This window comes from Phocoena sinus, chromosome 4 (genome assembly GCF_008692025.1).
Source record: "Phocoena sinus isolate mPhoSin1 chromosome 4, mPhoSin1.pri, whole genome shotgun sequence".
NCBI lineage: Eukaryota > Metazoa > Chordata > Mammalia > Artiodactyla > Phocoenidae > Phocoena > Phocoena sinus.
In genome coordinates, this window is record NC_045766.1 from 73,178,738 (window position 1) to 73,196,720 (window position 17,983).

The 17,983-nt window shown below is 41.8% G+C and overlaps 1 protein-coding gene and 1 pseudogene across 5 annotated transcripts in view; one reads left to right on the top strand and one right to left on the bottom strand.

Annotated features, from left to right (window-relative positions):
* On the top strand, nucleotides 1–5,933 carry LOC116753089 (annotated as a pseudogene).
* Nucleotides 1–17,983, bottom strand: part of RUBCN (rubicon autophagy regulator) — a 66,509-nt gene that overhangs the window by 10,695 nt on the left and 37,831 nt on the right. For 2 of the 5 annotated variants that reach the window (XM_032630586.1, XM_032630587.1), the window contains exons 7-13: nucleotides 17,125–17,658; nucleotides 13,496–13,591; nucleotides 12,676–12,791; nucleotides 11,771–11,978; nucleotides 10,592–10,693; nucleotides 7,953–8,027; nucleotides 1,085–1,145 (exon numbers count right to left, since the gene is read on the bottom strand). In XM_032630586.1, coding sequence (XP_032486477.1) covers nucleotides 1,085–1,145; nucleotides 7,953–8,027; nucleotides 10,592–10,693; nucleotides 11,771–11,978; nucleotides 12,676–12,791; nucleotides 13,496–13,591; nucleotides 17,125–17,658 — 1,192 coding nt within the window. The remainder of the gene's footprint in view (nucleotides 1–1,084; nucleotides 1,146–7,952; nucleotides 8,028–10,591; nucleotides 10,694–11,770; nucleotides 11,979–12,675; nucleotides 12,792–13,495; nucleotides 13,592–17,124; nucleotides 17,659–17,983) is intronic. The other 3 variants (XM_032630588.1, XM_032630589.1, XM_032630591.1) reach the window with 2 other exon arrangements.

Below are 17,983 nucleotides of genomic sequence, written 5' to 3' on the forward strand. Positions count from 1 at the left end.
AGAGAAAAGACAGGAGGATGGGAGCCCTAACTTCAGGACCCAATACCATACACAGTGATTTATGGACTGAGAGAACACTCGCAGCACCCCCAGTCCACTCAGCTTCCTTTCTCATCATCCTCAGACATGTGAGTATAGAGCAAAATACACAGGTCCACACATAGTTTTAAGACTTAGGCTCAAATCCCACTGCTACTTAAGAATTCTGTCAAATCCTTTCTCTAAACTTCACTTTCTTTTTTTTTTGAAGTAATTAATTAATTTATTCATTCATTTATTTATTTATTTGGTGGCTGCGTCGGGTCTTCGTTGCTGCGTGTGGGCTTTCTCTAGTTGCAGCAAGTGGGGATTACTCTTCGTCGCGGTGCGCGGACTTCTCATTGCGGTGGCTTCTCTTGTTGTGGAGCACGGGCTCTAGGTGTGCGGGCTTCAGTAGTTGTGGCACGTGGGCTCAGTAGTTGTGGCTCACGAGCTCTAGAGCACAGGCTCAGTAGTTGTGGTGCACGGGCTTAGTTGCTCCGCGGCATGTGGGATCTTCCCGGACCAGGGCTCGAACCCGTGTCCCCTGCATTGGCAGGCGGATTCTTAGCCACTGCGCCACCAGGGAAGCCCTAAACTTCACTTTCTTTAATTGCAAAATGGAGATGACAACACCTGTTTACAAAACAGAGTGAGTCAAACTGCTTTGTGGACTATGAAGACTATTGTCACTCCCACATGAACTACTATTTCCTCTAGTTGAGTCTACGTGGAACCTGTTCAATCTGATTTCATAATCAGAAATCACGATCACTGTTCTCTTTTGAGAACTGATCTTCTGGGAGCCTCTGGTATAATCAGAGTTAGCAGAGAAGGAATAATCCACGCTGCGAGCTTTGCCTCCACCGGAGCCCAGCCTGTTTGATCCCATGATCTTCTGCTCTCTTCCCTGGACTCACCACCATCAGGCAGGCCTGTCACATTAAACTTGCCTCTTTGTGAATTCAGATGGCTTCATCCCATGGCCTTCCCATCCATATGCCAAGACCTGGGTTTGTTTCTCGACATATCCCAAAGTTTTATTTAAAAAAAAAAAATTACTTACAAGGACTGGGAGGAAACACATGATTTGTCGTTTGAGAGTGTGCTCCTTCTGATGTCAGCATCTAAATGCAAACAAGAGTTAAGGGGAGCAGGAAATGGAAAGGGAGGAGGTAAGGGATAATAATGGAAAGCAGTCCAAGGTATTGCCAGCTAAGCACTCAGGGCAGCAGCTAGGTGCTACATTCTATGCAGGATACGGAGCAGAGTCCAGGTGAAGCTTTACATACAATTTATAGTTTGGCTCTGTTCAAGTCACAACAGACTGAATTGGTGACATTATGCATAGCATTGAGAAGGTCAAAGTGGCTACAAATCCAGGTGGAAACACAAATTCACATTTAGTGCAAAGCAGTGAAGGAGAAAATGAAGCATCCTAAGGCAAACAGGGACACACTCTCTACCAAGCAGCAACAAATTACTCCAATTTCTCTCATTCTCTAAATCTCAAGTGCTCTTAAATGACAAACTCTCAGAGTCAAGAACTCTATCTAGCTCTTTTTTTTATATACCAGAATCAGTACCTAACACAGAATTTAGGTCATAGAGGTTACTCATTAAATGTATGTGGAACTGAAACTTTGCTTCTAACATCTGACCACTATTGCTATTAACCACTGAATGTGAGAAGTCTTCCATGTCCTTAACAAAGTTTCACGGAAAGACTCCCTTCCTGTCCGGTGGCACAGAGGAAAAACAGAACTTCTCTATGGTTTGGCAACTCCCTGGAGATGCCTGGTAAACAACAAATTTTCATGGAGCTATTCAACATGATCTTTACTAAAGAGCTCTCAAACATAATTTTAGGAAACTATGGCAGACTTTCCAAAGTCTATTTCCAAGAAAGAATTTTGAAAAGAATTTCTAATAATGATATGCCTAAATCTCTAGAGACCTCATCTACCCAAATACTTTTAATGGGGAGAATGTGAAACATAACAGTCATGTTCAAGAAAAGCAGATACTGCCTATTCAAGTCATGAAAACAAGATTGTTCTGGTAAGTCTCATCCCTCACTTCCTTTGATGCCTAGTGAAAGACCTTTTCCTAATTAAACCTACACAATGATCAATCTACTGCATTTAAGCCCCTCAATAGAGCGCTAAGCTTACATGACATCATTCTGCAGTTGGCCATGAGTAGCTCAATTGTTCTTCATGTTTCCTCTGTATACATATACGTTTGTATGTACCACTAGATTATAATATCTCGGTGTGAGGAAATGAGATCGTGTCTAATTCTTCTGTTTGGCCCTGAAATACTTAACACAGTGCTCTGTATAACAGCATATTCTCAAATAATATTCCTGAAAAATCAATGTTTTCAAAGCTATAAACACAAATAAGAGAAAAGAATTGAAATCTCTCAGTTTTCATATGCTCTCTAAGCATAGAAAAACTTAAGATAGCAACAAAATCTTTGACTAGCAAATAACAAATCCTATTTCATTTAACAAAGAAGTTCATGTATATCATATACTCTGTCTGAATTTGCGCCACTCAAATCCAGTTCCCAATACACTGGCTAGCTCTGTACTCCATTCTAAATAGTGCTAGAAGAGAAGAAAAAACTCTAGGCAATAGTAGACCTTCATAGACCATTGGGTTTGCAACGTTGATCTGAGTAACACTAAACTGCCTTGGATCATACGTAAGCCTTGCCTTGTCCTTAAAATCCTCAAAGAGCTTTGTACATAATAGGTTTCCAAAAAATATTTCCTAAATAAAAAATTGTCTAAAAGCAAAAGGCAAATTTCAGCCTGTTTACGAGTGATAGAAAAGGAAAAACCAGACAAAAATCTTAGACAGATATCTTGAATAAAGAGCTAACCAACATGGTTACTTGAGGGCCAGGCTACAAAAGAAAACATGGCACGCCAGAGAGGAGAGGCGGTTGACAATTCATGGTTCCTGAAAACCACTGTCTTCATAAAAACTATTCAGCAGTTCTTCAGCCTCATAGAGAGGAAGTCTTCTTTTCTTTGAGAGAAAAAATAACACTCTCTCCTCTTTGGAAAATAAAGTCAAGTCATACTTTATCATGTTTCTTCTTTTTTACCAGAGGTGCAGTGATGTCCTAGCTAATCATGAATATTTCCAAGAGTGCAGAAGACTACATGGGTTTGGAAGCGAGGATCTTACCCCAAGAGTGGAGAGGGAGAGGCAGCGCCTGATATCAAAAGGGACATGACACCTGTCACTGGTCAGTACCATGAAGGCCTCATGGGTACTAGGCCTCTCTGTTGTATCCTGCTCACTCTCTAGTCAGTACAAGCAGATGATTAGGTTAATGTGGTTGGAACACTAGTTGAGGATCTGGATAAAAGTAGACCAGGGTCTAGGATAATTAAGGAGTAAAGAGACAGAAGAAAGCTACTCAACTGAATGGATTAAACATACCCCAAATGAGAGCACTTGAGAAAGAAGTCTGAGAAGCACTCCTTCCAAATGGAAGTTAACATAATTATGAAACTTTTTATCAATTCTTTAACAAGAACTGATTTCAAATGTGTCTGATGCTTTAGATAGGATAAAGCTATTACTACTGACTGGAAAAAGTTCAAAAATATAAAGACAAACAACAACAAAAATAATGACAGGTTATAAGAAGAATTTTTGCATGTCCAGACACCAGTATTGGGACGATCAAGGAAGAACTGGTTAAAACCTTGGTACCCTAGCAAAATCTGCACATTTTTAAACAAAATAAGTGAGGCACAAGAATAGAGTCAACTTCAGAATTTACTGGCCAATCTGATGTTGGTTTGCATCCTGTTTTCCTTTTAGCACCTAAGGGGATACCCAACACATCCAGAAATCCAACTCTAATGAATGTTCTGTAACTGCTGACTCAAGAGGAAACACTTTAAAATGGAGAACCACAATTACTCTTGCCTTAGAAGGACAAAACAATTTATTAAAAGAGGGAAGGTGGGGAGGAGCAACAGATTCCTTTGAATTGGGTATAATTTTAAAACTTGCCCAGAATATAGTTCATGAACTTTCCTCTTTATATATTGTGCCAGTTTTCAATTTATTGCCTTTCAGCTCCCAACCTGCCCTTCCTTTTGTCTGCTCTGTGATAATGGAGCTGGACTTGAAAACACTGTTCTTTTGCCAGCTGGCACAATGTTCAGCTTCGGCAGTAGAGGGCGCTGGAGGGACACTGGAGGAGGAAGGGGTTTCTCTGGCTGCTGGTGCGCTCCCGTAAGAGGACTCCTGTGGTGCAAGTGACTTTCCCCAGGGTAAGCATGGCTTCAGGAGGCTTTGCAGCAGGGTGCCACTGATGGTACTTTTCATAAGCGGCTTCGCTTGGACCTCTGGGAAAGCTTCCGAGCCGGTGCTGCAGGCCTGGCCCCTCCCATGAACCACTTCCCCCAGCACCCCTTGAGTTCTGAGGCACAGCACCCCCTGGGGGCAGCCTCCTCCTGTACCCCAGAGAATGGTTTCCTGAAGAGGGCTGTTGGCATGGCACCCCTCATGGACAACATGCCAGGACATTCTCTCAGGGCAGTTCTGCACCTTCAGAAAACTCCACCATCCAGTGAGCAAGGAGGTCTGGATCGCAGCCTCGGGGTATGGCCCTCTTCTACCTTTGTTCCTCCCCTGGGGGCTCTATCTCAGCCCTAGGGATGGTGACTGCTGCCTATATCTGCTATTCCTGTATTCCTTAGAGTTCTCTTTACTCCTTATGAGCCAGTCTCCCATTACTTCAATTCCCCCATCAGAGTTAATAATTCTTTATATTAAATTTTCCCTATTCAAGTTATCATGTGGTTTCTGTCTCCTGACTGGACCCTGACTAGGTACATATATGCAGAGACTGAAATTCTAAAAGAAGGAGGATAAAGAAGAATTGATGAAGTTGTAGTGGAAAAGGATGAAGGGAGGAAAAAAACAACAACAAAATCCTAAAACCAAAGACGCTGAAAAGACTGTCTGGAATTGGGAGCCCATGAATGATATCATATCAATTTGGCAGACACCATCAGAAGATACAGATGAAGTGAAAGAAGCCAGACACAAAAGATCACATACTGTGTGACTGCATTTACATGAAATGTCCAGAAAAGACAAATCTATAGAGGTATAAAGATTAGTGGTGGACTGGGACTTGGGGTGGGAATGTAAATTAACTATAAATGGGCGTGAGGGATCTTACTGGGGTGATGAAGATGCCCTGAAACTAGATTACGGTGATGGTTGACAACTTGGTAAATTTACTCAAATTTAGTGAGTTGTACACTTAAAGTGGGTAGATTTTGAAGTGTAATTATTCCTCAGTAAAATGGTTTTTTAAAAAGGGAATAGATGTTAACGAATACAAAGCTTTCTATGAATAAGCTATGATCACAAGTTTACATCCACTTTACTGTGAGGAGGAAGTAACTTTCAAAACTATTTCCTTCATAAACACTTCTGCTCCATAAGGTCTACTTGCTGAATTAGGATCTAAGAAAAATGATTACATTAAGCAAAGTATTACAATTATGCAGAGTATTTATCATAGATGATGTCTATACTACAATGCTTAAGTAATTTTTCCACGGGTGTTATGGATTCTGATAACCTTCCTCTGATAGAATCCCAAGAGATTCTTCAATAGTATATATTACTTAAGGTGATCAAAAAGAAAAGCATCTGTAAGCCTCTGGACGTGATCAAGAAGACTGCTAATGAGAAGTATACCGACACTTGTTAGAAGGAATTTGGTCCCCAGTAATAAACTTGATTAAAGACCAGAAACAAATGAAAAAGAACAGAAAGCAATAAAGAAACCTACAGTAGAGAAAGATGAATTGTAAATTATGCTTTCAGAGAAAAACAAATACCGTATGCTAACACATATATATGGAATCTAAAAAAAAAAAAAAAAAGACACAGACCTACTAGAGAATGGACTTGAGGACACGGGGAGGCGGAAGGGTAAGCTGGGACAAAGTGAGAGAGTGGCATGGACATATATACACTACCAAATGTAAAACAGATAGCTAGTGGGAAGCAGCCAGTGCTTTGTGACCACCTAGAGGGGTGGGACAGGGAGGGTGGGAGGGAGGGAGACGCAAGAGGGAAGAGATATGGGAACATATGTATATGTATAACTGATTCACTTTGTTATAAAGCTGAAATTAACACACCATTGTAAAGCAATTATACTCAAATAAAGATGTTAAAAAAATTATGCTTTTTCATAATCGGGAATCTGTGTGTAGAAAGTCAAACAAGTCACTACTTTGGAGAGAGGGTTGTTCTGATTGCTTTCCCTCCAAGCCCTCAAAATGTGTTGGGATTGTGGATCATGAGAAAAAACAGTATTTTAGTTGAAAAATATTTCAAATTCTTGGTGTATAAAAAATGCTTTAAAGCTCCCAAAATGGGTGAAGAAAGGATGCTAGGAAGACCAAATAAAAGTATGACTTATGGTTAAAGCAGACTGACGACTATGCTCTAACCAAGAAGTACCTGACAGTCAGTAAATGCACATGCAAACGATTCTGGTTGTAAACACATCAGAAACCAGTTTAAAAGTGACTTAGGGGAATTCCCTAGCAGTCCAGTGGTTAGGACTCAGCGCTTTCACTGCCTGGGTTCGATCCCCGGTCAGGGAACTAAGATCCCTCAAGCCATGTGGCATGGCCAAAAAAAAAAACCAAACTAAAAAAAAATGACTTATGATTGTTACTTCTCAAGCAAGAGAAGACTGTTAGAATAAATTACAACAGTTCAGGATTAAAAGGTACCTAATTACTTTTATTTCTCTAAATCTTAATTTAATCTTACACATGTAATTATTTCAAACTCTAGTGGCTGAAAATATTAACCGTTAAAATTAACTGTTAATTAAAATTTTAAATTAATAAAATAATTAACTATTAATCAAATTAATAAATGCCCTGAATTTTGTTGTTTGTGTGTTTTAAAGCCACGGTGAACAGAAAACTACTACTTTTAGTCAACTCCACCTACAGAAAGTCTACTTGTTTGGATCACAAAGCAGTTACTAAGACCAAACATTTGCAGCAATAAATCCTAATTGTATACAAAGTACCTAGAAGAGATAGCTTTCTGAAAGTTGGCTCTGCAAATTCAAAACTCTAAAGAGACTCTAAGCTTCATACCATTCTATCGGACTTTTGCTGTCTGAATGTGTGGCAGTATTTAGCTATAGGTTTGAACTGTAATTTCTTCACCTGACCACTCCTTTCTTAAACTGTCCACTATCTCCATCAGCCACAATGACCACTTAATCTAAAAGTATCACTGTAGAGAAGGATTAACAAGGATTATCTCAGTGAGGATTGCTGGGGTATTATGAGGAAGAAGAAAATGAGTATCTGAAAAAATGGTACAAATGAACTTACTTAAAAAAAAAATAGAGCCACAGACCTAGAAAACAAACTTATGGTTACCAGGGGGGAAAGGCAAGGAGGGATAAATTGGGAGATTGGGATTGACATATACACACTACTATATATAAAACAGATAACTAATAAGGACCTACTGTATAGCACAGGGAACTCTACTCAGTACTCTGTAATGACCTGTATGGGAAAAGAATCTAAAAAAGAGTGGATATGTGTATATGTATAGCTGATTCACTTTGCTGTACAGCGGAAACTAACACTTTAAATCAACTATACTCCAATAAAAATTTTTTAATTAAAAAATAAAAAATAATAAAAGAAAGAAAGAAAGAAAGAAAATTAGTATCTAATTTGTTCCCAGTTAGCTTAAGTCCAGTTTTCCCCAGATAGTTCTCCAGACACTATAGTCCTCACAACCCTGACAGGTATCACAGGTATGTACAAAAGCTGGTGCAAACATTCACACACATGCATGTATGAGCACACCCACGCTTCCAACACAGGCTACCTGAAAACAGCGAGGTCACTGATACTGAGAGTCCATTCTTTGACATGTGAGTCAGGTTAGATCCTTCACTACCATCTGTATAATAATGATTATAAAAGGGTGCCCTTTAGTATTCAGACAGGAAGTAAACTGATGAGAATGACAGTTCTATACCACATGTTCCTGGAATCAGGACTTGACTTTTGCTCCAAAAGATGGCACTGCTTTTAGAAACCTACATCCATAGTTAGGTTCTCACGTTGGCTTGGGAGACAGTTACTGCTGCCTCCCCAAACCAGCCTAGCCTTAAAGACCTCATAAGGCAGTGGTTATCAACCAGGGAGGATATTGTACCCACTGCAGATATTTGCCAATGTCTGAAAACATTTCTGGTTGTCACAACTGGGGAGAAGGGCCGTATGCTACTGGCATCTAGTGGGTAGAGAAGCCAGGAATGATGCTTAACACTGTACAATACACAAGACAGTCTATCACAGCAGAGAAATATCTGGCCTAGAGGTTGACAAGCCATGCCTAAGGTCTTTTCCTTTAAGGATTTCTGTCTGAACTGACTAGAGAGTTAGTTGATTAAACACCTCCTCTGGGGCCACAAATGCTGCAACAGTTTCCAGTAGGAGTGCACCTCATGCCACCCCCAGGCAGGCTATTTCAAATCTGGCTCCTTTCAGTCTGAACAACTCCCCCTGGCTCCTTGCTTTGCTGCAAGGAACAGACTTTATAGTCAAGTGGACTGTTCCACACTCAGTGAAGTAGCATGTTTTGGATTTACCTTATTACTACCCACATGAAATTCCAACTGCTGATCCTGAGAGAAAGGGCAGAGCCCTCCTATTTTCTTCTAATTTGGAGATCAAGTCAATCACAGACTGTGGTATAATAAAAAAATATATATATATTTGGTCTCTGTCCAGTTTCTGGCACAGAGCTCCTATAACCTTTGGAATTTCCTGAGTGATAAGAATGTCTGTTATTCATAATGAGCCCCTTTCCATTATATCCAAGCTTAAGTTAATGAAATGACTCATGGGGACACCCAGATAGCTTCAGGATGGGGTTGGCTGCCAGAAGAGAAAGCTATTTAGAAGATCAGACCTTTTAGCCCCACCTCAGGAACTCAGTTGCCACTGATTTAATCACTCATGCTTACTGAATGAACCTTGATAAAGATGAGGTTTGGAAGGGCTTCCTGGTTGGTGAACGTATCGATGTACTGGGAGAGTGGCACACCCTGACTCCATGGAGACGGAGGTTCCTGTGCTCAGGAGACTTTGGGACCTTGCCCTATGTACCTCCTCTTCATGTGACTACTCATTTGTATCCTTTATAATAAACTGTAATCATAAGTATAGTGCTTCCCTGAGTTCTGTGAGTCATTCTAGTGAATTATGAAACGTGAGCAGGGAGTTGTGGGAACCCCTGGGTTGGTAGTTGGCCAGGGAGAAGTACAGACAGCCTGGGAACCCCACTGGCAGCTGGCATCTGAAGAGGGAGCCATCTCGTGGGACTGAATCCTAAATCTGTAGGGTCTGTGCTAACTCCAGGAATTAGTGTCAGAATTGAAATGTAGGACACTCATTTGGTGTCAGAGAACTGGAGAACTGTTGGAAAACCACATACAAAGGAAAAAATGGAGTTTTAAGTGACTATCATTGTTATAAATAGAAATCAGATGCATTAAGGAGAACACAGAAGGAAGACTTCCTGGAGACCTGGAAAAATATGTGTAAAAATTGTATTTCGGAATGGGGAAGAAACTCAGCTACCGTACCTGGAGCTGAATGGGTTCTCGAGATTGGCGTAAACAGCAAATCAGAGCCTCATGCAGTAAAAGATCTATTTACCATCATGTTACAATGGAAAACTAGACACAAGTCATCTCTATAAGAAAATTAGTCTTGGTTCCAGCCATGGGGGAAGAACTTACATCCCTGAACTGTCTGTTTGGTTTTCCATCTGTTCATTTGTTGATTGCACTGACAGGAAGTTGAAGAAATTTATGATTTTCAGGAATGGATTAACCCATTAATCATGGGTTAACCTGATTTAACACAACTGCCTTTCCAGATAAGAGCCCCTCCCCTTCTCTAAGAAGAAGCTCACAACAAGAGTCTTTGATTCTGCTATGCAAATTAGCGCTGGTTAGGACAGAAAATAAAGCTCCACTTTGTAAACCTGATTTTTTTTCCCCCTTTTTGCTTTTTCCCTCCCAGTGACTCTTTCTGTCACTTTCTGTTTGGATCATAATAAAGCTCCTTTTAAACACTTTGAAACAATTTCAGTTGTGTTATAGGACACAAGAGAATAGAATTCTAATTTCATGTAGATGTGGGCTAGCTCTGGACTGTTAGTAGGAGGAATTAGAGTGAGGATCTGAGAGAAAGGTGCAACTGAGGAAGAAGCATCATGGTGACATCAATAGCCATCCCACTCCAATGGAATACTTCCTTTTAGTGTCCTTTTCTGCTTAAATTTTAAATAGGCTTTGTTTTTAACAAGAGAAGTTATCTCTTACAACAGCCGACAACATACCATAATGAAGCATAATGAAGACCCCCGGCTTAGGGAAAGCTTCTCAGCCTATGATTCCAAATTAAAAGAAACAGTTAATGAAAGTTCCCTTGAAAAGTGTCAATTCATACCTTGGATTTCAAATTCATCAACCTCATCAGCAGAGCCAGAGTCAGAGAACTGTGCTGAATCACGTGAACTGAACTGGGAGCTGCTGGAAGTGACCCGAAAGCCTGTTACATTAAAAAATAAAAATAAAAAAGTAATAAATAGGACAGAAGAGGTCTCCTACTCTTTCTAGGGTCACAACAAAAGGGACCTGGTATGACTTGAACATAGAAGTAAATAGAACCTTGGCTGGGAGTTACGCTGGGGAAATGGAAACTAGCTCTTCTTGCTAGTTTCCCCTTCTTGATTGATCCCCTAAAAAGTTTCATGTGAGCAGAAAGTACCACTCTCTGGAAAGTGAATCTGGAACCAGTGGCCTTAGTTCTCCTCATATCAGAAACCTATTTTTTGGAAGATATTTCTGATATATATATATTTTCTTTTTTTGGAAAATGGTAAATGCTAATTTTAATAACAAAAGTTGTACTAAATGTACATGAAAGTTAAATTAACACAGTATAGAAGAGAATAGCTTAAATAAACTGGGATTCACATATTACAATAGCAAAGTTATGACCAAATGAACTGAAGACATGAACAGTTCTCAAAATTCTCTTTTTGGCCTACTTCCAAAAGAAATAGTCAGGCGTTTTTCCTGTGCATAGTTTTGAGCTTTGTCTATACCATATATAGTAGAAAAGTAAATTCTTTAGCAACCTAGAAAGTTTATAAAACTCTTAAAGTTTAATTTTCTTTGCCAGACATGCCGATTTTAAACTGACAGCTGTAAATTAAAGCTATATAGACAATAGGTATAATATAGAACAAGTTAAGAATACTACATTTACCAGATTTTTCTTTTTAAAAATTACTGTACTTTCTTAATTCCTGTGTGCTTTGCAATAGGAATAATAGGGACTTTGTTTTCTTAGAAAAGATAATAACATGTAAGAGTATAACACAAATAAGATAATTTACAATATACATGTAGAGGTAGGAAATGGATGAGCTCTAGGACTCTGGTCTGGTAGAAAAAAAGAAAATTAGAACAACATAGAAAATCCTTCTGACAGCAGAGGAATCCTTGGCTTGTGTGTAACATCTCACATGAACATACGAAGACAAAAAAGAAAGCCCACGAGGTACTAAGTCTTATCCCGAAGCCTGAAGAAGCAGGAACAGGCGTTCACAGCCTCACTCACTTCCATACTCAGTCTCCTGGTACACAGGGAGCAGATTCTTGGTGCGGATCTGCTGGCGACGAAGGCGGATCTTCTGCTTCAGTTCCTGGATCTCCCTGTCACTGTCCTCCTCCCCTTCCTCCTCTTCTAGGCACTGGCTCATCATGTTGCACTTCATCAGCTCAATGGCAGCAATCAAGGATTCTGAGATGCTGAAGTGGGCATTTTCCTGGGGAAGAAGAGCGCCAAAAAGGGGACACCTCACTGATTATACTCTTGGAAAGTAGCAGCTTCCAGAACACGCATTGCTTTCACTCAAAACACCCAGGGGAAATGCACACTGCTCCTATAATGAAAGCTGATGGCCAGAAAACCTGTTGTACATTCTCCTTGCTCTCGTATCTGGCCATGCCTGGCCTTCCTGTCCCACTTTCCACATAAAAATATGACAGAGAAGAGGTCAGGTCTTTCCTAAAACCATACACTTATATACAAAGTATTAAGGTAAATGTGATGTCTCAAGATAAAGTGCTTTGTAAGCTATAAAATGCTACAGGGACATCATTTATCACATATCTGAGCCTTAGAACAAAATATAGAAGTTGATTCTGAAGACAGTCTTTACCTAAGGTTCCGGGGTCAAGGAAACAGTAACCATGTGACTAAAATTCAATGTTTCTCTGTCCAGGGTGGCTTCTAAGACAAAATCAGTAATATCTCTGGACTCAGTGAGGCGCATAGGCTCCCAGAAGAGCTTTCCAGAGACAGAACTTGTTGAGCTTATCTTTACTGTGACTTACCTGTATTGTAGTCTACACCCATGTTATTGCTGTGTACCCAAAACCTCTTTAGGACAAATGGCACTGGAGCCCTCAGACCAGATCTCCCAACTCATGGGCTTTTCAGTGGCTCCTTAGACTCCTCACCTTTTCCAGGTCTGCACAGCTGCCAAAGTCTTGCTCAGACAGGTAGCTGATGAGGGACTGTCCCTCTGATGGTCTTCGGAACATGCCTTCTCCTGAGCACAGGTACTGACTGCCCTCTGTGGGAAAATGGAATGTGGATGTGAAAAGCGCTGCTTTGAAAAGCAAATCTTCTTTACAGACAAGCTTCTTTAAGAAGTCTGATGATTTTAACGCTAAAGATGCTCCCAAGCCTTCCCGGATAACAGGTTGGAAAGATGTCTACCTTCTACAGGAATTTCTCTGAATCTCGGAATCACAGAGCACTAAGCCCCTGGGTTAGAGAATGGTGGAATAAATGGAGAAAGCCTGGAGACAACCCTTTGACCACCTAAATTTAAAGATGACATACTCGTCCTCCTACACACAAACAAAGAAACCAAAAAACCTGTGCTGTGAGTCAGACAAGGAAAGAAATGGCTCTCCCTGTGGATGATTTCATGTGGAGCCTATCTTCGGTAATTAAGCCTAGACACTCAAAGGCCTCTTTTCAAGGTCTCTCTCACCCACTCAGAGAGCCATTCCAGCTGGCTCACCAGACATTCACGGTGATAACACCCACAGCACGAGACAGTGGGACCCCTAAGGCAGAGAGGAGCAAGAGAAATGGCAGGGTAGTGTGATTTCTGGCACAGGGGTTGAAAATAATGAAAGGGAGGGTGAGACTGTATGGTGTGTACCCTCCACAGAGCTAAGATGAGCTACACAGCTCAGAGTGTGGCAGGCATGGGGGGACCAGAGCAGAGACATGATTGCAGCACTGGCCTTCCTAGTACTCACTTACCATACTCCATGTACAGAGAGCTGGGTGTGCTGACTTCACTGCTTTGACCAGAGTAGGACAAGGGGCCTCTCAACTTCGACTTATCACTGCAGGATTCTAGTGTCAGTGGCCACCAGGGAGTAAAAACACACATGCGAGGTGAGCGACACATACATTCCCAACTTTGGAGTTTCAATATTTAACTGCTCCCATTCCCAATGCCCTCCCAAACAGGAGAGAGGTGGCACACCAATAGGGAACAGTCCAAGAATGCAGGAACACATGGAGGAAGGGAGGTGGGAAGTCGGAATATTCTAAGGGGAAAAGAGAAAACATGACCTGGAATGCGGCAACACAGAGGCGAAAAAGAATCAAATCAAAGTGGATTCATGAATTTTGTTCTCTCTTCTTCCATCTTCTTACCAAATGTTCCAGGAATATCAGCCAATTTCTACCCTCTTGACACACCAATTTAGAAAACAGTCCTCACATGGAGATAAGCACACTGAAACTTTTCTGATACCTTGACACTAGACTTTAAAACAATATCAGAAGGGTTAAACTCACTAAAGAAACACTAGGATATGGCCCTTCTTGCACCTGAAATGTAAATTTGTCATACCTACAAATTTAACCCACTTCTGAACTGGCAGAACAAAATAACACCCAGCAATGTCCTTAAAAGAAGCATCAAGACAATGTTAGAGAAGCCAAGGATGATGGCCTTGTAACCAAAGGGCTCAGCCACAGGGCTGTAGACCCAGCCTTCCTGGAGAAGGAAGGGAGAAGTTTCATGAGAAGCCTGGCAAAGTAGGAAGTGTCTGGGTAGCAGTTTTCAAGGAACATTGAGAGTTGGAGGAATAGCAGCAGGCATGGTTCACAGGAAATGGAAACTGATATTCTCCAAAGGGAAACACAAAATTCCCAGTGCCACAGAAAGAAGAGCAGGCAGCAAAGCAGGTGGGTGCCTGAGAAATGAACAGGATGCGCTGGGAGAACTAATGATTGAGCAGCATCCAACCCATTTCCTTGACAGATGGTGCCAATTTGTCAGCTGCTCCTCTCACAAAAAATGCTACTACGTGGTAAGTGATAACTCTGTGTTCCCTTGGTGGTCCTGGCAGTGGGCTCTGCTCCTCACAACAAACCAGCAGTCACCATGATGCCTTGGTAAGAGACCATGATTTGGAGGCAACTCTGAGGTCCCCAGTCAAACTCAGTGCACAACACAAACTCCAACACCAGAACCTTATTCCTTTACAGCATGTAAAGGCCATCCAGCCTTTGCTCACTGAGCTCACTACCTCCTGATGCTGCCCATTCAACTGAACAGCTCTAATTCTTAGAATTTCCTCATACTGACTTGAAATCTGTCATCTTACAATTTCTTATCTCCTTAAGAACAACAAGACTCTTCTAAACAAAGGTCTCGCAGACTTGTTCCTCTTTAACCTCTTTGCCAAGCTAACACAGCCAGTGGCTTCACCCATTACCAGGAGGCCATAATTTTCAGTTCTCCCTTACCACTCAGTCTTACAGACACATTCTAGCATCAATATCTCCATGCATGATGTACCCAGAATGTAACACAATATGCAGTTTGAACAACACTGTGAAAACCAAAGAAACAGACTTAAGTCAATAGAAAAACCTTGTGCAATGGCTGGAATGAGGGGGTGGGGGAGAAATTTACAGGGGAAGGAAGACAGGTGAAAGAAAAAGGAAACAGGGGACTCCAGGAGAGGCAAAAACATGCACTCACATCCAAGACCACAGAAAGAGGAGAAAACACATTCTGGTGTTAAATCATGGAAAATAAAATAATTTGTAGTAAGTACTCAGTTATAAGAAAAATTCTGCCACTGATTCATCATGATGTCTTAGACAAACAGCAGACCTCAGATTCACCTTTGGGCAATACAGGCTTGACAAGTCTTGATTCTATCTCCTGGATGCTGTTGAGAGACTGAATGAGGCATTTGGAAGTCGTGGGCAAAAAACGTATCATGCAAAACAACGGTATTATTTTACCAACAGGTCTAACCATAACTACAGAACCAGGCCAGCCAGACTTGATTTGACACCAGAATGGAAAAGGAAGTTCGAAACTAAGCAAGATGGTCACAGAGGAACACGAGGAGGTGGGGGCGGGGGCTGGACAGACAGGACTGGCTCCCAAACCTGCAATGGGATCTTCAACTATAATGGTGATACTCCTGGGGCCTCCTGTATGTAGACAGACAGGTGCAGAGGAAAGTCCAGAACACGAGAATAGACAGAGTGAGAAAAAGAGCGTCTTCTTATCTAGCAAAGGTTGGGGCTTAACTCCTGAGAGGGAACCCTAGCGCAGAGGGAAAGATGACTCGTACGAGAAGCTGCACATGACCCACGCCCCCTCAGATCCTTCTGCTTAGGTTTTCTCTGGCTCCCTTTTCCAATGCAGGTTACTGCAGTTTCTGGAATCCGCATGGATGCAAGAATGGGGGCAGGGGAGTTTTACATGCTCAAACACCAGTAGCCTGGAGTACAGCAGACTGCTCCAGGAGATGTGAAGTAAGGTCTTCACATCTCCAGGTCTGCTCCAGGAGATGTGAAGTAAGGGTCTAACCCAAGTACTCTTCACATCTACGAAGGCTCATGGGAAGACAGGCTTTGATTGGAGACTTTTGTTCTAACGAGTTCCAATGAGCCAAACCACATTCTTGAGGGGAAAACAGAGACAAAAGTTTGCAATTCAGAAGTTTCAGATGAAGGCCTTTGCTCTCACCTTTTAGAAATTATAAAGAGAAATCAATAGCAGCTCTAGTTGTAAAAGGAAATCTTCCTTTTTTGCTCTTAATTTTTTATACTTTACTTTTATATTTTATTTCTGAGGCTTTTCCACCCAGAACTGGCCTTGAGCACAAATCGGCCTTCTACTTGCTTTTATGGAGATGCTCTTACGAATGAAACCCAACCAAAGCCTGCCAGACACCAACAACCTAGGAAAGATGATAGTAGGGAAATGGCAAAAGCAATGACACCACCTTGGCCATGCCTAAGGTGCTCTCTGCTAGCAGCTGGTGTCTGTGTGAAGGATGTCCTAGTAGCCAAGGCTTCCTTACCCAACTGCCTTTCAACCTGAACTAGTGATGGAGCAGTCAACCCCACTTACTTGTTTACTAGGTCCCATCACCCCATACTCACTACATCTCTAGTCTTAATAAGGAAACCCTAACATCGGTTCGCCTCTCTCTTATTGTTATTATATCCTGACCAAACTTCTCAGGAATCACAGGAAGGGACGGAATTTAACGGGATTATTTTTAAAGATCATTAGTACTTTCCCTCTGTCTGAGAGATGCATTTAAAACTTGGACTGTGATTAGTCACACTATCCTCTGGTGCTAAAGGACCAGTGAAAGAATCCAGGAAAACATTTACTATTTAGCAACGTATAAAGGAACAAACATAAATATCCTCAGAGAGATTTCTTAGGTATCCACATTATATTACAAACTTCTCTTTTTCATTATAAGCAATATACTCTTCATATCATCAGAAACATAACTTCTCTTTCTGCCATCTGAAGACCCTTAAGAACAAACTCTCCCTTCCACCTGAAATTCAGGAGGCCGCCTTACTGACTACGGGCTGGTGGTTATCATTACCTGGGGCTCCTTTGGAGGCAATGTTGGTATCCGAATGGGAGCGAGTATGGCTCCTCTTTGTTCCACCGGTGACAGTGAGTGTTTGCCCCTCTGAGAAGCTAGACCTGCGAAGGACATTGGACAACTGGCTCTTCCCACCTCCCTCTTGGTCCCCTAGAGAGGAAGCAGCAGAATCTGGCTTCTGGGAGCTGCTGGAGGAGAACAAATTGGAGCTGTTGCTCTCAGCATTGCTGCTGTGACTCTGACAGCTGGCGGTCCGGCCTCGGGGGTCCTGGTTGCCAATGGCCAAGTACTCAGGCCCCTCACTGGCATCACTTGGGGAATCATTCTGGCTGCTGACCCAGGGTGCTTCTAAGGGGCTGGTCAGAGTGCTGGAGCTCATCTCATTTGGGGTCGAGGGGGAGTCCCCGGCTAATGCAGAGATTGGAAGCAGAGGGGCTTGGACGGTTTGATCCTCTGCTGGCGAGACATGTCCTCTGCTTTCTTGAGGTTTCTGGCATGGGCCACAGAGTGAAAAGGAAGTAGATCTTCTTTCTAGGATATAAAAAGAAAGGGAAAGGAAAGGTGAGGTGGAAGCCTTTGGTACCTGTGAAGGGCTTCTCCACAACTAAGGACCAAACTCCCTATTGTTACCGGGTGCCCAGGACACATGGTGTCACGTCAGAAAAAGCTAAATCATTCAAGGTAAGCAAAAAATTACTTAGAAGCAGCTAAGTCAAAAGCATACGCTCTTGGGACCGTGGCTTCACTGCTTATTAGTATGCATTCCCCATCTATAACGTGAGCAATAATAATAACACCTACCTCGTAGGACTGTTTTGAGGGTCAAACGAGATAATATATACAAATTGATTACGAC